This window comes from Triturus cristatus, chromosome 3_1 (genome assembly GCF_964204655.1).
Source record: "Triturus cristatus chromosome 3_1, aTriCri1.1, whole genome shotgun sequence".
In the NCBI taxonomy this organism is placed as follows: Eukaryota; Metazoa; Chordata; class Amphibia; order Caudata; family Salamandridae; genus Triturus; species Triturus cristatus.
In genome coordinates this window covers 368,267,906-368,290,522 of record NC_140583.1, presented here as the reverse complement: position 1 = coordinate 368,290,522, position 22,617 = coordinate 368,267,906, and the positions used below count along the sequence as shown (strand labels likewise).

General features: G+C 48.0%; 2 protein-coding genes across 2 annotated transcripts in view; one reads left to right on the top strand and one right to left on the bottom strand.

The window, feature by feature from the left end:
- PIGBOS1 (PIGB opposite strand 1) overlaps nt 1–20,192 on the bottom strand; it is a 33,433-nt gene extending 13,241 nt beyond the window's left edge. The window contains exons 1-2 of the mRNA XM_085644143.1: nt 20,088–20,192; nt 19,501–19,617 (exon numbers count right to left, since the gene is read on the bottom strand). The gene's annotated coding sequence lies outside the window, so the exon portion shown is untranslated. The remainder of the gene's footprint in view (nt 1–19,500; nt 19,618–20,087) is intronic.
- Nucleotides 20,135–22,617, top strand: part of PIGB (phosphatidylinositol glycan anchor biosynthesis class B) — a 225,461-nt gene continuing 222,978 nt past the window's right edge. The window contains exon 1 of the mRNA XM_085644142.1: nt 20,135–20,328. Within this exon, the coding sequence (XP_085500268.1) occupies nt 20,229–20,328 (100 nt within the window). The 5' untranslated portion in view covers nt 20,135–20,228. The remainder of the gene's footprint in view (nt 20,329–22,617) is intronic.

Here is a 22,617-nt window from a genome sequence, read left to right as displayed (position 1 = left end):
ATGGACTTTGTTACCTGTCAAATAAACCTACAACCTGTTCTAAGCGGCCTGTCTACGAGACATCCTTCATTATTACACTGGCGACGATTTGGAGGAACCAACGCGTGGTTTGTGAAGCTTAAATGGTTTGTGAAGCTTAAAGGATTTACAAGGATTTACAAGAAAAAAAGAGAACTTAAAAGCTGGTATTTCATGAAACGTGTTTTGCTGATGGAAACTGTACTGGAACTAGCTGTGCTTTTGAGGAAGCTGACATTTAAGAGCCCCACCAGTGACCACTCCATCGGTCGCCCTACTGTTTAAATGCTAGTTCCTGCTGCCTGCCTGCGAGAACCCTGAGGATTGATGGGGTGTTTGACAGCAGTAATCTAAGTAATTTGAGTATCCTGAGTAATCTTTCTGACACTTCAAGCCTGCGTGATCGAACTGTTTGTGCTGTGAGCCGTTTTACATGCTTGTGAAGAGTGTGTGAACATTTCTAGTCACACATTGTCCTGGTGTCGTTACTCTGACTTAAAGAAGTTTGAGGCTTGTCGTGCCTCAGAATCTGCAGACAGCGTGAACATCGATGTGTCAGAAAAAGGGTTGCATGGGATTGATTTTCTCCTGCTGCGGGTGCCTAGAGTGCCTTTTTGGACGAGTTGCAGCCATTGTACAGTGATTCCTGCATGTTATTCTGGGTGATGTTTTCCTGACTGATGGAGACATGAACACGGTGGTGCATCGGTACCCCTGGTGAGGCATCTTTATTTGGGGTTTGAGTTGAGCTTGGATTTGACTGTGGCCGTTACAAGCGCGCACTTCTTCATTTAAATGAAAATATAGCGCAACCGCTTACCCGTTACTGTACACGCGCACACAGCTTCTGGAGGTCTGCTTGTTCACGTCATTGCTGCATTTCTGACCTGCGTCTACACGTTTGCATGCACGGACGTGCCGGCAACCACCCGGCTTACCGTTGTATTGCGTGCCACCATTTTGTACAAGCTACTGCTTTGCCAATCATGCATCGTTTTCTCGGTGCGGGTAGAGATTTTTGTTTTCAAGCAGCGTTCCAGCTTTGCCAACCACGTTTCTTCGGTGTTCGAATATGGTATTTTGCGGACCTGCATTCATTTTTAAACGCTTTCTGGATGCCTCTTACAGCCCTGGATAGGTGGAAGTTCACCTTCTCATCTGGAATACATGCAGCTGCTGGAGGAGGTTCGAGCAGGGGTGCCAAGAGATTAAGCTATTTTGTTTCCTGTACTGTGGTTTTCACCTCTATATAATGACCATGAGTAATGATTGACCAACAAGTTTAAGATCATTTTGGTGAAGACCTATTTACTTGTGTACGCAAAAGTAATGACATTATTACAGGAATGTGGAAGAGGAATGTTGGGTTAAGATTTTTTTGGGGCGTTTGATAGCGGCGGTTGGAGTGTACCAATGGTTTCCTAAAGGTGGTTGTATAAGCTGTCTTCTTGTTACTTAAATCTTCTTCTAGTACCCACTTCGTGTCCAGGGCAGTTTCTACATATACCTGCCTCCTTACATCATACCATGCAAAGTATTACTAGCTGAAATCAAAGAAATGGTTAAGGTGTCTCGCTTTATGGGGAAACTTTGCAGATAGGTGTTTTACATTTCTCCTCTAGGTGCATTAAAGGGCTGCTCCACAGAGAAGATATTTATCGGGTGGTCATGGATCAGTGAAATTTCTCTCGATGCATATATTTCCCTGCATGTATTTTTAAATACCTTGTTCAGTGGTTCTTAACCTATAATCCGAGTACCCTTGGGGATTTACGAGCCCTATTCAGAGGATCAGTAAATGGTTTATAAAATTAAATATTATTAAAATGAATTAAAACTAAAAAGTATATAAAAATAAGCAAACATGAAAACTCTTTCTATATCGGACTGTAAATGAGGCATATTTCAATATTTGAGCTGTTAAGATGAAGCCAGGCAAAGTAAGTTTCACAATTGCATTTATTGAAGCCTTAATGTACAACTCACCGGCAGGAGCAACTGTGCACAGCCAGGCGGTCCAGCCTTCCCGTTCAGCTCCAACTGTCATACCAACTGTTAACCTGGGTATCAGCTGGCATTCTAGAATGCCAGCTGATGTCACGGCAGGGTTAGCGCGAGGGCAAGGGGCGTGCGTGGAGGGGACAGGGCCTGCCAGGGACAAACTATGAGTAATGTATTAGAAACAACACAACACATCTTCCCAATGGAATTAAACAAGAGAACAATGGATATGAGGAAAACAGTGAGGATAAGTTAACATCACCCACATAGTTAATCACACACAAAGTCTTTGAAGTTGCTTGGCATGAACACAGTACGTCCACATCTACTGGTGGTGGTTTCTGCAGTGGTAGTACCACACTCAGACTCCAGTTCTACTTCTGAAAGTCCATTACTTTCGGCTCCGGATGCGTCACTAGGTTCGCTGCTGCTGAAATCTCTGTTTTACCCTATGGACTCTATTTGCTCCTGATTGACAGGATCCGTGTCAGCCTCGTTTTTGTGGAACCCTTGTTCCCTTCTCTCTGCACTCTCTTCTTCCAACTATTCTTCATATAGACAATCAAAGTTCAATTGTCTGTCAGAGTCCATAGGAACTTCCTTCTCAGCTGGTTTGTCTGTTTCCAGCCTTTCTACTTCTCCTTTTTCTATATCGTCCTTCCTATCACATGTAGATAGTGCAGATGCATGCCACACTTTCCCATTGCTGAGAAGGGCTGAATTGCAAAATAGTTTTTTGACAACTAATGGTTGGGCGAATCTGTTCTGCCCTTTCTCGATATGCCCACTTTTTTTCACCCTCACCCTATCTCCTACTTGGTTGGTTAGGGGTTTGCATCCGTGTTTTATGTCAAAACGTTTTTTGTATGCATTCCGTGCTTTTTGTACATTCTTCCTGACTTCTTCTGCTGACCAATTTGCCGTCCTACTTGTCTTAAGCCACCCCAAATTGTCTTTGGATAGTGCTGTTCTGCCTCTCATCGTTTCGAATAGGCTGATACCAGTGCTTTCCCTTGGTGTTATTCTATATTCCCAAATCATTTTCTTTACTTCCATTTTCCAACATAGCCCGTTGTTGTTGGCTAATTGTATGGTTCCTTTCAATACTCTGTTAAATCTTTCCACAGCTCCTTTACCTGCTGGGTGGTATACAGATGGGGTTTTATGCGTAATACCATTTCTATCAATGAACTTTTTGAAGGCAACAGATGTAAATTGTCTGTCCTTGTCACTTACCACGGTTTTGGGAATCCCTTCTCTCGTGAAAACATCGTCGAGTAACCTGACAATGTCATTTGCTTCAACCTTATGGAGTATCTTGACCTCCAGCCATTTAGACAAATGGTCCACCAAAAGCACAATATACACTTGATCCCCTTGATATTGTATTGGTCCCATGACATCTATGCCTACACTCTCCCAAGGCATCCCCGGGAAAGGCAACAGATGCAAAGGTGGTTTAAGTGTGACCTGGGATTTGTCAGAGTTTTCACATTGTACACAGGTCCTGACTCTCCTCTAAATTTCCAAATCACAACCTAGCCACTAGTACCAACTTTGTATTCTCTGTTTGGTCTTATTGATACCCATATGTCCTTCATGGCATATGTCCAGAATTATTTTTTGAGTGTCTCGGGGGGTAATACCTTCCCCTGTCTTAAAATTAGTCCCCCTTCCACAGATAATTCATTCCTGAATTCCCAGTACGGTCTCAATTCGTTTCTAATGTGTTTCTTGCTTGGCCAACCATTGATAATATGTTTATTTCTTGTATCGCCTCATCCTGCTCATATTCCTTCAACCATACTTCTCTATGAATGCTTGGAAATTCTTCGCTGTTTGCCACATAGAACTCATCTTCCTTACATTCCTCCACCTCATTCCTGGTAGGGGGTAAACGGCTGAGAAAGTCCGCCACTACATTTCTAGCACCTGGTAAATACAGTATATCGTAGTTGTAGTCCAATAACCTGACTGACAATCCTGCTAATCTAGGAGAAGTATTATACAACCCCTTCACAGTTAACAATTTCGTTAGAGGTTTGTGATCACACCTTAGAGTCACTTTTTTCCAACAAATATATTGTCGGAAATGCTCCAAACCCCACACGCACGCCAATGCCTCACACTCAATCACCGAGTATCTTTCCTCGGTGGGGGTGAGTGAACGTGATGCAAAGGCAATTGTCACTTCCTTTCCCTCTGATCCAATTTGCGTTAGCACAGCGCCTATACCTCTTCCACTCGCATCCGTTGTGACTGCGCTCTTTAGATCTGGGTCAAAACCTTGTAGTGGTGGTGCTTCACAAATTTCTCTTTTAAGGTCTAAAAAATCCCTTGTTGCAACATACTGACCATTCGAATTTGTTTTTACTCTTAAGAAATTGTCTAATTTCATATGTTTTTGTTGAAAAGTTCCTTACGAATTTTGAATAAAATTCTACTAGCCCTAAGAAGGCTCTCAATTCTTCCCTTGTTTGTGGTACTGGAGCGTCCTCAATGGCCTTAACTAACTCTCTCTAATTTCATGCCCCAGGTATGTCACTGTTTTTTCTGCAAATTTGCATTTGGCATACTCTGCCATCAATCCAAATTTTTCTAGAGTACTTGTGATAGTTTTTGATCATGGTCTGTTTGGTTTTTTCCCATTACTAGGATGTCATCTTGAAAGAGGAGCACATTTTTGATGTCTTTAAAAATCTCATGCATGAGTCTTTGAAATAGTGACGCTGCCGAAGCCAGGCCAAAAAGCACTCTCTTAAACCTGTAACATCTGAACGGTGATATGAAACTGGTTAGGCACCTGCTGTCCAGGTGGTATGCGGCAGTTAAGTCTATTGTTGAGAATACCTTCATATCTTTTGTCAATGACAACACTTCATTTATTTTCGGCAGAAGGTACTGGTCAATCAAGATGTTTTTGTTAAGATCGCGTAAGTCAATACATAATCTCAACTTGCCATTGGGCTTGCGTGCGACCACCAATGGCGCAACCCATTCTGATGATTCCGTCAGCTCAATGAAGTTCGCCTCAAGTAGCACCCTCAACTGCGTCTTGACCTCCTCCCTTAAAGTGAAAGGTATGTGCCTTACCTTGTGAACACATGGTACAGCGTCTTCTTTCAGTTTTATTTTATGGTGAAATCCCTTAAGTCTTCCAATGGTGCCGTTGAAAACCCTAGGAAACCTGCTTACCATATCAGTATTGAGTCTCTTTTCCTGTTGAGTTAACAATACAGGCTCTGCACTGTTAGGATTTAGTGTTATGCCTAACCTTTCTTGGTTCTTCCACCCTAATACCGAAGGTCCCCTAGCTGCCACGTATAGTTTACTGATAGTTTCTCAGTCCTTAAATTCAAATTACAATTCTCTGTACCCCACTAGTTCTATAGGTTCTCCTGTAAATGTCTTCAACTTAATGTCAGGAGATTCCATTCTTTGTCCAAGAGCATTTTGAAACTTTTCTCTCCATACCTTTCTATTGACAATAGTACATGGTGATCCTGAATTTGCAACAATTTCTATTTTTACCCCTCCAATGGCCACTTTGCACATTGACTTCTTTTTCTTTTCCATCTCCTTTCCTTCCTCCTTACTTCCATCATTAACATTGAGTACACAGAGATTGTAATCAGACTCATCCGAGGAATCCTCTTCGTATTCTGTGTTCCCCTCAACTAATCTGACCCTTCCGCTCACCATTCTGTAACACACTTTTTGAAAATGTCCAATTAAGCCACCCTTGCTGCATTTGACATTCCTTGACGGACATTTCCAATCATTTGCTAAATGTCTATTGCTTCCGCATCGGTGACATTTACGCTGCTCCCATTCTCTTTCCCCACTTTTGAGCTCATTTTACCTCTTTCTTTGCTTTTCCTCCTGTAATTGTCTCTCTGCTTTATCCTTTCGCCACTTATTTTAGCCACCACATTAGGTTTTTCCTCCTTTGTTTTACTTTAATTTATTACCGCTTTGGCACATCTTCCCGTTAATTCTGCACGTTTTACAATTTCAATTACGTTGTTAAGTGGTTTTTCCCCTTTTGCCCATAGTGCATCCTGGATATTCGGGTTAGCTGCACACATGACAATTTGGTCTCTGATTAAATCATTATGCAGCTCCCCAAATTTACATGTAAGTGCCAAATTTTTTAGTATAGCCACATAGTCATCCACATTTTCATCTTTCCCTTGCTTTTGATGGTAAAATGTATACCTGTTCACTGCAACACAGACCGTAGGTTTATAATAATGGTCTAAATCTTCCAATACATTTGTATATACATCGCCTTTTTCGCCTCCCCTTACCTTTTTGTTAATCTTATTGTATACCTTTAGGCCTCCAGCCCCTAAACAATGCAATAATATCTTTTTTTCCTCCTCAGGTTTTAGGGGTTCTTCCTCATCCTCACATGTAGATATGTAATTGATGAAAAACTCCAGCCATTCTTCCCACTTCAATGGCGGTTCACCACATACAGCTAGAAATGCCTGCGGGGGTGATAAGTTGTAGCCATCTTCTTGTTCTTATGATATTTATATGCTGCAGTGTTATTCTTGTTCAAAAAGGCAAGCGTCCAATTTCCTTTCTATACTTTCTTATCCTCTTGCTTTCTCCACAACACTCTCTGTAAATATATTTAAATCTGTAACTATATTTAAACTGCACAGTCTTATACAGATTTTTTTTAAATATATATATATTCCCCCAAATCTCACTTGTTTTGTGATGCGTAGCGCTATTACTCTTCTATCCTTTAATCAAATGATTCCGCTCTCGTATCTGTCTCTTAGCGTTTGAAATTGACTCCGTTTCTCTTTCCGATTTTTTTTTTCAAAATGGAGTCACGTGAGCGTGCTTTGTCACACAGAAACTGTACCGCTGACTCTTTCCTTCCCTTAAGATGGCTTCCACGCAGCGTGCTTACGTCAGCACACCACGCTAACCAGCGCTTCATCACAGTCAGCCTGATGCTCTCCTCACGATTTACCTCAGCTTTGTATTTCGCCGGCACAGTGTCGCTCACCCCTCACAATTCACCTCACATACAGTCTATAATCCATTCATCCTTGTTAGACCCGGCCCTCGTAACGTAGTCAGACCTGACCCCTGCACCTCACACCAGCCCCGAGCCCACGGCCTAGCCGATCCTTCCCACCAGAACACACACACCCGACCCGGACTTCCCCCGTCCGTGGCCTTCCTCCTTCGGCCACCCCGGGCCCGCGTGCCCACTTCATGCACCAAGATGGCCGCCCGGCCCCAGCGCGACCCTAGCCTATAGGCGCCACTCCGGCTGGAGGACATCGCGCTCCCCTTGGGATGAGAAAGGGAGGAGCAGTTTCCATCACACCTCTGCGCTTCCCTGGGAAGGTGGGTTTCGATCGACCCGCCGGCCTCCCGAGGGCTGGCTCCACGCCTGCTGGGTGTCTGGGACTCCTCCCGACCCGGCCCTGAAAGGATCAAAGGACAATGGCAGGAAACCCCCAACAAGCGACCCCCAGGTGACCAGACCCCTGCCTGCACAGACTCCGGACATCAAAGAGGAGTCGCCCTATAACAAGGGGTGCTCTGGGACTGTCCGGCAGATTCGCCTTTGGAAACACCTGAGCCCTGCTGAGTGACTCGCGGCTCCCTGAAGATCGTAAGACCTCCGACTTTGTGCTTGAGCCCTGCTGAGTGACTCGCGGCTCCCTGAAGATCGTAAGACCTCCGGACTTTGTGCTTGATCCCTGCTGAGTGACTCGCGGCTCCCTGAAGATCGTAAGACCTCCGAACTTGTGCTTGAGCCCTGCTGAGTGACTCGCGGCTCCCTGAAGATCGTAAGACCTCCGAACTTGTACTCGAGCCTGCTGAGTGACTCGCGGCTCCCACAGACTCTCTTGGTCCCGCCGGACCCCACGACGACAAGCGTATCCCCCAGCTCGAGGATTGTGAGCTGTGCGCCGGGTACGCTCCTGCATTTGATCCATATCCCCAAAGACTGTCCCGCTACCTCCTAACCCCTCTCCAAGACTTTGCGAGCCCGCGCTCTACTTGTATACATTTTGCCTTGCTGATCATAAAGATCCTACCACTCCGATCTGATAAAGATTTGCTCTTAAGAACTCCTCGTGTGGTGTCTCTCTGTCGTGAGGTGCCGAGTGTGCGATCCTAGATACGAGGCTCCTCCCCTGAGGAGTCTCCCGCCAGGGTCTCAGGGCAGTCAGGGCCCCCTCCGGGCCCCTCTGAGGTCGCCTTCTAACATTGGTGGCAAGCGACGGGATTCGGGCCATAATCTAGAGATCGTACCGTGAACGGCTGTCGCACTACCGACAAAGATGGCAGAAGGAAACACCGTGGTTCTCGTAGAAGACGACGCCAGTACCGTGTTCCAGGTGGAACAACTGGAAGAGTACACTCACAAAGAACTAAAGCAATTTTGTAAGGAACTCAGAATCGCTACCACTGGTCTCAACACCAAAGAAGATATGCAAAAGGCACTGAAAGCTTGGGTGGATTCTGGAGCCTCCCGGCCAGAAGGAGCGGGGGAGCCCCACAACGAAGCTGGACCCTCCCAAGGAGAACGCAGCAGCAACCAGGTGCGAGGCTTCGTACCAGACGGGGGCCTATCCCCGGAGGAACTCGCAGACAGAGAGAAAAGTCGCCATCACGAGCTCGAATTAGCCAAACTCAAAATTGAGGGCGAGTTGAAATTAGCCGAGAAAAAGCTAGCAGTAGAACAGTTGCGAGTACAAGGAGAACTAGAAGAGAAGAAACTCCAACGAGAACACGAGGGAAGGAGACTTCAACTGGAACATGAACGCAGCTTGAAGGAAATAGAACTGAAAGCAAGAAGCGAAGAAGCGCGGCCCCCGGGGAACCGGGAGGTGGCCACCCCGACGGAGCAGAAGGTCCACATCCCCAAGGATGTGGTCAAAGAATATTACAAAAATGATGACATTCAGCAGTGGTTCCGGGCCTACGAGGTCGCCATGACCTCCCATCGGGTCCCGCAGAAGGATTGGAGGGCGGGGTTATGGGGACGATTCCTGAGCGAAGGGAGAGACACCCTGCTCGACCTACCCACCTCCATGCAGACCTCCTATGAACACATGAAAACGGCCCTCCTCACAAGGTACGGCCTCACCCCGGAGATGTACCGCCAGCGGTTCCGGGACTGCAGGAAGATCCCGGGTACCACCTGGGTGGAATATGTGAATTTCTTCAGCCGCGCCTTCGATGGGTGGATCAAGGGCAGCAAGGTAACCACCCTGGAAGAACTAACCGACCTTATGTTGTGGGAACACCTGGCTGCCAACTGCTTTGTGGAACTACGCCAGCATCTGCTCGACAGCAAGCTCACGGACCCGAGAAAGCTGGCTGTCGAGGCGGATCGCTGGACCAACACCCGGGTCTCCCGGGGCCCTGTAGGAGAGTACCCCCGAGCCAGTTAGGGACCACCCCGCCAGAGAGGGGGGGGAAACCAGGGAGGGCAGAGAGAGTCCCAGGCTAGTCCCCCAAAGTCCCAACCTCCACCTTTCCCGACACCCCACCAGCTGTATCCGGCCCCCCCCCTGAGACGGGGGCACCGGGTAACCATCACTTGTTTCCGTTGCCAGAAGCCCGGGCATTACGCCAACGACCCTGAATGCCCCATGGCCCCACGCACCACCCAGGCAGCGCCCCCCGCTAGACAGATAGCCAATGTAGCCCTGGGGGAGGAGGTTGAGGAGGCCGAGGAGTGGGAACCCGCCGCTATGGCCCTAGTGTCCTTAGGGGATAGAGAGATGGTCCCTGGGAGCCTCCTGCCCTCTAACACAAAGAAATATGGGCAACTCGTAACGATCAATGGCCACCAGGTAGAAGCCCTCCGTGACACCGGGGCCAGCATCACCGGTGTCCTCAGCCATTTAGTCCACGAAGACCAGGTCCTCCCCAACGTATTTTGCCCTGTCATTTCAGCCGACAACACAGAAAGCCTATGTAAGGTAGCCCTGGTGCCCTTCGAGTTGGGAGGGGTGGTCGGTAAACTGAAGGTCGCAGTGAGAACCTCCCAGCCCGTCGACTGTCTCCTGGGGAACGACCTGGAAAGTTCCCCCTGGGGACAAGTTGAGCGCAAGACCCACCTAGGGATGCTGGGCCTCCCTGAGTGGGTGTGCGCCACCACTCGATCCATGGCGGCTCGACTGACCCCCCCTGAGGGACGTCGAAGACGCTCCGACCCCTGAAGATGGGATAGCCCCGGCCGAGGGCCCCCACATTGCCCCACCAGAAGAGTCGATCGCCAGTGACGAACCCCCGCCTTCCGACTCCACCCCAGACGCCGAGTTAAGCGATCTGCCCGAATTAGCCCAGTGGCGCCACGAGGGGGGCCCCTCCCGAGAGGAGTTCTGCCGAGAGCAGGCTACCTGTCCCTCCCTGGTCGGGCCCCGGCAACAGGCAGAGGCCCAGGCCGCAGGCGACCAGACGGGGACGCACCGGGTGTATTGGGAGAATTACCTTTTGTACAGCGAACAGAAGTCGGTGGAGCTAGGGTCCGGCCGGGTGCTGGTGGTACCCCTACGCTTCCGAAACCTCCTCCTGGGCTTGGCCCACGACGTTCCCCTCGCAGGTCACTTGGGTCAGGACAAAACATACAGTCGCCTCGTGACTCACTTCTACTGGCCCAGAATGAAAGCGGATGTGGAAGCCCACTGCAAGTCCTGTCCCACGTGCCAGGCCAGTGGGAAGAGTGGAGGGAAGCTCAAGGCTCCCCTCCAACCCTTCCCTGTCGTCAGTACCCCTTTTGAGCGGGTCGGAATCGACATTGTAGGACCTCTGGACCCCCCAATTTCCCAGGGGCACCGGTTCATCCTCGTCCTGGTGGACCATGCCACCCGTTACCCTGAGGCCATCCCCCTGCGCACCGTCACGGCCTCCGTGGTGGGCCGGGCGCTGATGGGGATCTTCTCCCGCATGGGTTTTCCCCGCGAGGTCGTGAGCGATCGTGGTACCAACTTTATCTCCCGATACATGAAGTCCTTATGGCAACAGTGCGGGGTGTCCTACAAGTTCACCACCCCGTACCACCCCCAAGGAAACGGCCTGGTAGAGCGGTTTAACCGGACTCTGAAGGGGATGATCGCGGGCCTGGAAGAGCCCCTCCGGCGTAAGTGGGACCTCCTGCTCCCCTGCCTCCTATTCGCATACCGAGAAGTTCCCCAGAAATCCTTGGGTTTCAGCCCCTTTGAGTTACTCTACGGGCACCCCGTCAGGGGGCCCCTCAGCCTGGTCAAGGAAGAGTGGGAGGCGGCGCCCCGAGGCCCCCCCCCCCCCGAGACGTGTTCCGTTACGTCCTGACCCTCCGAAATCAGACTAGGAGGTTCCGGGAGATGGCAGAGGCCAACCTGGAGGCGAGTCAGGAGGAGATGAAGCGCTGGTATGACCAGAACGCCGCGCTAGTCGAGTTTCAGTCGGGCCAGCTGGTGTGGGTCATGGCCCCCGTGAAACCCTGCGCTCTCCAGGATAAATGGACCGGGCCCTTCAAAGTAGTTGAGCGGAAGAGCCCGGTCACGTACTTGGTAGACGTCCAGTCACCTCGGGACCCCCTCCGGGTCCTCCACGTGAACCGCCTCAAGCCCCACTTTGTGCGGACGGAGCTGAGCCTCCTACTGGCCACTGACGACGGGTCCGAAGAAGAGTCAGATCCGCTCCCTGATCTTCTGTGCACCAAGGAGAAGGACGGCTCCGTAGAGGGAGTGAACCTCTCCCCGTCTCTCACTCCCCAGCAACGTGAGGATTGCCGCCAGCTCCTAGGGCAGTTTCCGGACCTTTTCTCCCTGGTCCCCAAGGTCACCGACTGGTGTGTCCATGATGTGGATACCGGGGACAGCCCGCCAGTGAGACACCGAGCCTACCGAGTCCCTGATCGGGTCCGGTCCTGTATCCAAGCCGAAGTCTCGAAAATGTTGACCCTAGGCGTGATAGAACCCTCAGACAGCCCCTGGGCCAGCCCCATGGTCCTGGTCCCAAAAGCAGCTGCCCCCGGGGTCGCCCCGGAACTCTGCTTCTGCGTGGACTACCGGGGACTCAATGAAGTCACCCGAGCCGATGCCCACCCCATTCCCCGAGCCGACGAGCTCATTGACCGGCTCGGGGCTGCTCGGTTCCTCAGCACCTTCGATCTCACCTGCAGCTACTGGCAATTTGCGCTCACAGAGGGAGCCAAGGAGCGGTCCGCCTTCTCCACCCCGGATGGGCACTATCGCTTTCGCGTGATGCCCTACAGGATGAAAAATGCTCCGACCACCTTCCAGCGACTGGTAAATAGAGTCCTGGCCGGGCTGGAAAAATTCAGCGCTGCATATCTCAACGATATCGCAGTTTTTAGTTCCGAATGGAGTGAGCACCTCCAGCACCTCCGGAGGGTGCTAACCGCCCTACGCCAGGCGGGCCTCACCGTGAAAGCCAGCAAATGCCAGATTGGGCAAGGTTCAGTAACCTACCTGGGGCACCAGGTCGGAAGCGGGCAGGTCGCCCCTCTGCAGCCCAAAATCGACGCCATCCTAGCCTGGGAACCCCCCACTACCCAAACAGAGGTCCGAGCCTTTCTGGGCCTCACGGGCTACTACCGGAGATTCATCCGGAATTACGGCAGCCTGGTCGGTCCCCTCACGGGACTCACGTCCAAGAAGGAGCCCAAGAAGGTACAGTGGTCCCCTGCCTGCCAAGAGGCGTTCAATGCCCTGAAAACGGCCATGTGTACGGCCCCCGTCCTCCAGGCCCCCGACTACTCCAAAGAGTTTGTGGTACAAACTGATGCCTCCGAGCATGGCATCGGGGCAGTCCTCTCCCAGGTAAATGACCAGGGTCTAGACCAGCCCGTGGCCTTCCTCAGCCGAAGGCTGTTGCCCCGGGAACAGAGATGGAGTACCATCGAGCGCGAGGCCTTTGCCGTAGTCTGGGCCCTCAAGAAACTACGCCCTTACCTGTTCGGCACCCATTTCAGGGTCCAAACCGACCATCGCCCCTTGCGATGGCTCATGCAGATGCGAGGAGAAAACCCCAAGCTTCTGCGGTGGTCAATCTCCCTCCAGGGGATGGATTTCACCGTGGAACATCGCCCTGGGACGGACCACGCCAACGCCGATGGCCTCTCCCGATTCTTCCGCCTCAGCGAAGAGAACCCCCAAGAAGATGGGTAGTTCTCTCCGGCTTTCAGCTGGGGGGGGGACGCGTGTTAGACCCAGCCCTCATAACGTAGTCAGACCTGACCCCTGCACCTCACACCAGCCCCGAGCCCACGGCCTAGCCGATCCTTCCCACCAGAACACACACACCCGACCCGGACTTCCCCCGTCCGTGGCCTTCCTCCTTCGACCACCCCGGGCCCGCGTGCCCACTTCATGCACCAAGATGGCCGCCCGGCCCCAGCGCGACCCTAGCCTATAGGCGCCACTCCGGCTGAAGGACATCGCGCTCCCCTTGGGATGAGAAAGGGAGGAGCAGTTTCCATCACACCTCTGCGCTTCCCTGGGAAGGTGGGTTTCGATCGACCCGCTGGCCTCCCCGAGGGCTGGCTCCACGCCTGCTGGGTGTCTGGGACTCCTCCCGGCCCTGAAAGGATCAAAGGACAATGGCAGGAAACCCCCAACAAGCGACCCCCAGGTGACCAGACCCCTGCCTGCACAGACTCCGGACATCAAAGAGGAGTCGCCCTATAACAAGGGGTGCTCTGGGACTGTCCGGCAGATTCGCCTTTGGAAACACCTGAGCCCTGCTGAGTGACTCGCGGCTCCCTGAAGATCGTAAGACCTCCGACTTTGTGCTTGAGCCCTGCTGAGTGACTATCTGTTGGTCAGTTTCCCTTTTCTTCTCATTCATCTCACATCGTTGCTCCTTTTCTATTTCTTCGTGTCCCGAAGCAGTCCTGCATATATGTTTTTTAATCTTCTTTTTTCACGCTTCCTTACGTGTGACTCTTCCGCTTCTAGAATAACTTCCGTCTTTCATCACCATTTCTGTTTCATCCGCATGGTTGCTTCGGTGTGTTGCGTTCCTCACCTCGTCGCCATTTTTAAGATGAAGCCAGGCAAAGTAAGTTTCACAATTGCATTTATTGAAGCCTTAATGTACAACACACCGGCAGAAGCGACAGTGCACAGCAGGAGCGTGTTGAGATGGGTTCATCAAAGAAGCACAGGAAACTCTTCATGAGACAGAGAAGTTTACTGGTAACACAACCTGGCATCCAGCTACCTCCGCGACCCAGCTGCAACTGACAATCGTGGAGTGCTGTGTACCTTCCATTCTAAACACTAGGGCACAGAACGCACAGAACACGCGCGCTCCAACCCAGGTAAGAATGTTCATGCACAATACAGAAATTACACGCATAGTTAATGTAAGACACATCACAACACATCCTCTCCCCTTAACAATAGCAATAAGACAAATAGAAATTAATCATGCTCAAACACAGGGAAGAAACCACATATCAACCACCCACCTACCCTGAACCATTAAAACAAACAAAAAAAAACAAAATCCAGCTTCAAAACTAGGTGGTCTACGAGTCCTAACCCCGAACTCCACAGCAGAATTGGGCCCACCATTTTGTCCCTCGCCCCCAAATCCCTGAAAAGAGGGACACTGAACATTGGGATGAGAAACCATTTCAGCAGAGTTGGCAGACACACCATCTTTACCTACCCTGTCAGGCAAGAACATTGCACCAGAACAACTCTCATTATCATGAGACCCATTTTGAACCGAACCTCCTTTCTGGCATAACGCCACTCTGCGCAAATTCCAACGCTCTCCACCCTCAATCACAACAAAATATTTCCCAACACTGATAACTCGACAAGGTCCCTTAAACTTGGTAAGACCGCCCCTAATCCTTCCAGATTTCAATTTCACCCAGTCACTCACTGAGATTTTGGAGGAGGAAACTTGAAAATCACGTTCACCACCAGACGACACCCAACCTTTCAACCAAGATGGAACAAGGCGAGAACCAGGAGGACGACCTCTCATAATCAAAAATGGGGACTTCAGAGTAACACTATGAGAAGTTGTGCAATAAGCCCACAGTGTGTCTTGGACAAGGCGTGCCGGAGACAAACCATTAACCAAGGCAAGTTGTAAGGTACCCTTGATAAGTCGATTCACCCTTTCCACAATCCCATTTCCCATTGGATTGTACAGAGAGGTACATGAATGTTTTACTCCACACCTCTCCAAAAAACACCGCATCTCACCCGAAGTGAGTTGGGTCCCATTGTCTGTAAGAAGAACTTGAGGAATGCCTTCACGCAAAAACAGATTTTCTAACACCGTAATCGTGGACTTTGTTGTAACATCCTTCAAAAACTCAAGATGTATCCAACGCGAATGTACATCTACAACAACCACTGCAAACCTCATGTCCCCTGATAATTCTGAAAGCGGCCCAATAAAGTCAAGACAAATAGTGTGCCATGGTAGACCAGGATCTGCAATATGACACATAGAACTTTGTGACCCAACCTTAAGTCTTTTATCGCTCTCCTTGCATATAGTACAACCAACCACCCATTCTCTGATCTGGTCATCCATAGCAGGCCACCAAAACTCTTGTTTTATGCGTCTGATGGTCATACCTTGGCCTAGATGACCCTCATGGGCAATTTTAAAAATGTGTGATCTAATGGCTTTTGGAGGAACAAACCTCTCCCCTCTCATAATCACATCCTTGCCACTCAAAGAAAGTTCATCTAGCAATTTCCAATAAGGCCTAATGGAAGTTGGAACCATACTCTCATGTGATGAACCTTTCTTAATGAGAGTCATGACTTCTTGTAATACAAGATCTTCAACCATAGCTTCAGACCATTGTGCCTTGGAAAAAGAGCCCAAATTGCACTCACACACATCAAACACAAAAGCAACAGCCTCCTCGTTCTCAGGTTTTTTTTAACAATCTCTTTGTCCACCGTTTCCCAGTCAAGTGACATACGTGATAAGCAATCAGTTTGTGAATTTTTCCAACCTTGGATAAATTCAATGTCATATAAATATTCTTGTAGTCTTGCCGGAAACCTAGCCAAGCGTGCTGATCCCTTCCCTGCACCACCCGCCGACAAAATTTTCATAAGCGGTTTGTGATCAGTCCTCAGGACAAATCTTGACCCCCACAAATGGTCTTCTCAACCCCCTTCTGAACCTGGGACAACACCACACCAATTCCAGTGAGACTTGCATCCGCCGTTAGCACCGATTTACACGAAGTGTTAAGCGGCGCTAAAATTCCTGCATTACAAATTTCAATTTTAATCTTGGAAAATGCCTCCGACTGATTGCTCCCCCACACAAACTTACTCCTTTTACGCAAAAGTTCCCTAAGTGGTTCTGCCATGTCCGCAAATCCACAAACAAACTTTGAATAATACTCAACAAGACCCAGAAAGGATCTAAGTTGATCCTTGTCTCTTGGAGGAGGGGCATCCCTAATGGCATCCAACAATTTATTTTTGGAGCAATCCCACCACTAGAAATCGAATACCCTAAGTAGTCACCAGAATCAGTAAGAAAATGACATTTATCCTTATTGACCGTGAGACCCTGATGTTCAAGTTTCCACAAAACCTGCTTAAGCGACACATTATGTTCCAACATAGTTTTACCAGAGATCAGAATGTCATTTTGAAAATACACTACCCCCGGTAGACCTTTTAACAAGTTTGACATCATCCTCTGAAACACACTTGCAGCAGAAGCCAAGCCAAATGGCATGCGAGTAAATTGGAAGATACCTTCTGTAGTGATAAAAGCTGTCAGACACTTCGAATCAGGATGCAATTTAATTTGATGGTAAGCACTCCTCAGGTCTATTTTTGAGAAGTACTTACCACCACCAACAGATTGTAACTACTCGTTAATATTTGGAAGTGGAAAGGTGTCTGTGATGATATCCCGATTTAATGACCTAAGGTCACTACAAAAACGGAGCCGACCATCCGGCTTGAGTGTCAAAACCACCGGAGAAATCCAAGCAGACACCTCCACTGGCTCAATAACTCCATTTCTCAATAATTTATCCAACAGGTCTTTAAGACCTTGTCTGACAGACAACGGTACTTTCCTCAGTTTGTGTTGTATGGGACATGCATTAGGCTTGAGAATGATCTTGTGAAGATACCCCTTGACACACCCAAGCCTATCCTCAAACACTTTATGAGCATCACGGAGAATACCCTCCACCTGTATGTCGTCTTCCACTACCATAATCTGATTTGCAGCCCTAGGATTGATAATGATGTGCAGGTCATATTGGTGCATCCAACCCAAGATTGGGGGACCCTCCTTAGCCACATAGATCTTGCCATGGGTAGATCGTGATTTGAAAGAGATCTGACCAGTCATGTACCCTACCACATCTATGGACTGACCCTGGTACCCTACTGGGTTAATATCCTTGTCCAAAAGAGACACACCCTCCCAAGTTGCACAAAAAAGAGACTCCGGGATAATTGTGTACATTGACCCTGAGTCTACCATCAAGACTATGTCTTTACCACAGACACAAAACACTGCTGTGGGTCTACTTAATCTAGAAGACTCTTGGGTAGCACCCACCATGGTTTGATCAAGTTCGTCCCCCACTATCAGAATTTTGTTTACACTATATTTGTGAACATCACTATCGTGAACCACACTTATCTTGGATTTAGACTTGTCCACAGCCTCAAATTGCTTGCACATTCTAGCATAATGTCCTTTCCGCCCACATCGTCTGCACGTCTGGTCAATCGCAAAACATTTTTTAAAATCAGCGATACTGACTACCACATCTCAAACACTCTTTGGACTTAACTTTAGGTGTAGCACCACTAGGATTGCTAGATTTAACATTCCTTTTTGTAACAACATTGACATCTACGTGTTCATCATTTGTTTCAACATTTGCTACTTCATGAATAGGCTTATCTTTCTTACTCAACTCTTTAATACATCTCTGGGACTCCTCAATAACTTTTGCTAAGTCAATGGCCTCTTTCAGAGATGGATCTTTGGCAGCCCAAAGCCTTTCCTGAATTTTCTTGTTATGGCATTGAACAATTAGCTGATCACGGATTAACTCATCAGTCATAACCCCAAAACGACATTTGACCGTAAGTTCACGTAGTCTTGAAACAAAATCATCAATGGCCTCCTCTTCTAGTTACGGCTGAGTATAAAACTTATATCTAACTAGAACCACATTGATTTCCTTTGCAAATCTAGTTTCAAGTCTCTTAATAGCCTCTTGAAAGGGATCATCCATAGGTTGTCCATTAGGTCCCATGGCCACAGGTAAATACTTAAAAACACGTTGTCCCTCAGTGCCAAGTGTGCTTAGTAATAAAGCTTTTTTCCTGTCAGGCGAGAAATTAATATCATCGAGAGCCACAATATAGTTGTGAAGCATTTCAACCCAATCCTCCCATATGATCGGAGGAGGGCCTGGATTAGCAAGGAACGTAGGTGGAACTAATATATTTGACGAATTAGAGGCCATGTTAAACTCTGAACACAAATACTGGACAGAAGAGATTAAAAAAAATAAATAATAATATGTGCTTAGTAAAACTACAGCCACACGTCAAATATTGGAAACAAAGAGATCAAAACAGGAGCATTGTAACACCAACAGTTCCAAAACAGGCCACGCGATGGCAATAGTGTACAGTCAAATTCATGTGGACAGCAAACAAATATGGCGGCACGTTACGCTGCGTTGCGCGTGACGTCAGTGACACGCAAAGGCAGCTAAACACTCCGCATGCGTTCCAATGACGGGAATCACATACGGACCAATCCAACCAGCTCGCGCTCTCCACAACTGTCACGGCACCTCAGACAAAACGCTGAAATGTGTCTCAAACTCGTGATCCCAGCACCGAAGAGGCAGTCAGGCAGTCCGACGAGACGTGAAGATTCCTCAAGGACAGGCAACGGAGACTTGAAACAAAAACGATCCAAAATCAGCAAACCGATACAGTGTGGTGAGGGGTCTTGGAAGGGCGTAACCTCATGCCACCGAAGCACCATCCTGCAAAAAAGCTGGATGTCCTCGGGTGTTTTCACACCAACTTACTGGATGATGTTGGCAGTTCAAAGCCTCGGAAAACGAGCTGGAAATCCACTGTTTACAGTGATTTTTAGCACGTTTTGCCTGCCAATGTGCGATATCGGCTCCTCGTCCGGTAACCGTGTGATGGGAGCCGATATCGTGTGTCTCACTGTAGCACTGTGTGAGTTGACAGGTATGTGTATAAGAACCTCTGACCTAGATGACAGATCACCTTGGAGTGTATTCACAAAGAACTGTGTTTCGTTTCTTTGATTAACTTTCGATAAATGTAGTCACACATATTCGATGAAGAGCCCGTCTCCCATTTCTGCGACAGAGTGCACGCTTTCTACAAGCCTATTAATAATTAGTCACAGTCATATGCACGGATTAGTAATAGCAGATACTTCGGTGATACTCACCTCTTAAATTGCTGCTGTCATGTGCAACAAGCATGTGCCTGACTTTATCATGGCTCCCTCCAGGATCTTGGATGGTTCATTTGCCAGGACGGGATACTATTTGTCTTCACCACCACGCTGAAGAAATTGACACAAAAGAGGGACAAAAAGTCAAAGAACTTTACATAGTAAATCAGCGGCCATCTTACAGAGGAGCGGGCTGTCCTATACGACCCTCTTTGTGCTGCATTAGAGCCTTCACAAGATTCTCTTAACCCACGCCTAGTTCCTGATGTCCTTAAAACCCTACTACCTTTAAGAGGCAATCTGCAAGCCCAAGCCCCCCGTATGCAGACTATACGATTATCTAGCCTAAACAGGAAAAAAACAGTCGCCAAAACCGCTCTTGTGGCCCACAAGCATCCGAAGGCTGACATTGACGGCCATGTGATCCCTTCAGGAATCATCGACTACCACACGCCCCTTTCTTGTTCGCGCTATAGTATTCATTCATCATAAACGGCCCTTGAAGTCCAGGACCTCCCCTACCCATACCACCAAGCATTCACTTTATCGGGTGCAGCTCCCCGCTGCAGCAAAATACATACACATAGGATCTGGAAACATTGAAACGACGTATTGGACGCTGTGCCTGTCATGTGATCAGTTGTTATTGCTAAGGATCATTCCTCTAATGGGACCGCCCCCTCCTGTCCTGCAGTCTCTGCTTCACTACGGAACAGAGCAATATGAGTTTCTCGCTGCGTAAAAGGGACCAGAAGGTGCGATTGAGGAAGAGGAAATCCGTGCTTTACAGCACCGAGGATCCAGGCGCTCGGAATGGGGCAGGTACTGTGGGGAGCCAGGAACAATTGGGACAGAGTTGCACAATGGTAGGAGGCAATGGGGTAGTGTCAAGACAACAGGTGAGGAAGTAGGGAAATGAGTGTCAAAACAGGTGAGGAAGTAGGGAAATAAAGTGTAGGGAGAAGATCGAAATGTTTGAGGGCAACCAAATACATCGTTAGAGTAGGATGACCAACTGGCATGGATGCAGATTCAGGACGGTGAGTGTAAAAATTCAGGACAAAGGGTCAAACTTCAGGACACAAATTCAGGACAGAAGGTCAAAATTTAGGACAAAAGGTAAGTTTTACAGAAACATCAGAGGAATTTGCACAATAGTATATAAGTAAATAGACAACCAACATAAGTCAAAAAAAGTTTATATTATATTGAGCCAATCATACACTTCATGTTTTTATGGTATGCACGCAGCTTTCAGCAACTCTGCAGGTCTTTTTGTGGTATTTCATATGATCATAATTTATTTATATGGTTACTGCACTGGGTTGTCCAGTCTGATATTTTGTTTACAATTCAAGGTCCTCAGCAGGCATGTTTGGTAAAAGAAGTGGTCTGGAAGATCTGCTCGGATTGACTTCGTTACCAGCATCTCATACCTGAGTGCCATTTTGAGATGGAAAGCAGCTTACATAGAATGTAGCTGTAGACCTGCAGTGCTGGACCAGAGTACTTTCCTCCGAGTGGACAGCTTTATGTATCAGATCGCTTCACTTATTCTATGTCTGTTCAGCTGGTAATGACTGGTTTAGGGCTTGTAGAGAACTGAGTGATGAAAGGGAGTTCTTAACCAGCCTGCATGAGCCATAATTGGCTGCAGACTGTTGAGTGTTATGGCTAGCCTATTTCAGCACTCCTTATTTTACCTGTATATGGGAAATAGTATACTGATTGGGCCATTTCATTTGTGTGAGCTGTAAACTGCAGATTATCATTGATGCACAGAAGTGTGCTACAGACTAGAAACTGCATACGCTGTTGAGGCATTATTGTAGGTCAGAAGGATGCACTGTTTTTTACATACAGAACATTTTCCATTGCATGGAAGCAAAATGACAATGTGCAGTGTTACTGATAAAACTATATAGCGTACAAATGATAATGTGCAGAAATGTGGTTTCCGCAAATAATTGTGCCGCTGGCGGAGCCAGCTTTACTGCTGATTCCACCCGGTGTGACAATTTTGTTGGTCCTACCGCCCCACTTCCAAGACCAAATTCTCCAAGCATCCCCTCAGTACCATCATTCAACAGTGTCCCTCTTTTCTCCACATATCCTCTCCCATGTTCCCATGTGTATTTTTTTTTATAGTGGTACTCATCACAGTGTGGTGTCGAGCGCTTCACATCCCACACATTTTATTCAGAGACAATGACTCATAAGTGTGCAAGTCAATGTAGAGGAAATGTTACTTAAGACAAGGGCTGCAAGATGTAGGAGTTACATGTCATTCATACATGTAGGCATTATACGCAGGGCCACGGAATTATGCAAAAGGGTTGACTAAATTATACAGCAAGTAAAAGCAAATTATACAGCATAATGCGGCACATATTTTTTAGTATTACTTTTTATTTTGTTATTTTAATACATGGTAAATTAGAAATACTGTCTGAGCAAAGATTTCCCCTCATCAGTACCAGCTTAACATCTAAATACATAAATAAGCAACGGAAAGGTGACCATTGAAGGGCCTACCACTACGCCTGAACATAATTTGCCACTCTTTTAATAACTTTTTTTTTTTTTTTTTTTTTTTTTTAAAACCTTTATTTAGCACTGTGTACAAGACAAATACGGGCCTACAACCATCCGGCCGGCCTCGACACTTCTGATGCTTGATAGCAAAGTACACGTCCACTCGGTGGCACGGCAGCACCTAAAAGCATACGACCTATGTTGCAAAATCCACGTGCACTGAGTGGCAGGAGACAGTAAGGTTAATTTTAAAAAGTTTTAAAGTTAAGGAGATACAGAGCTAGAACGGATCAGTGCACAGAACAGACGAACATACAATAAATGGGTAACATCCAACAGGAGAGTCAACTAACAGTGAACATATCTAAAATGGCGGCACGAAACTATAATACCAGGATATAGATACGCAGCGAAATGTGCCTCCCAGCCGCTACCCTCCTAACACCATTCCCCCCCACTGACCCTAGAAAAAGACGTAGGAAAAGGACAGAAGAAAGAAAAAGAAGGCCCATAGTAACAAAAAACGTATCGAAGAAGACCCCCCACCCTACACGCATGCCGAGGCTATGGCCTACC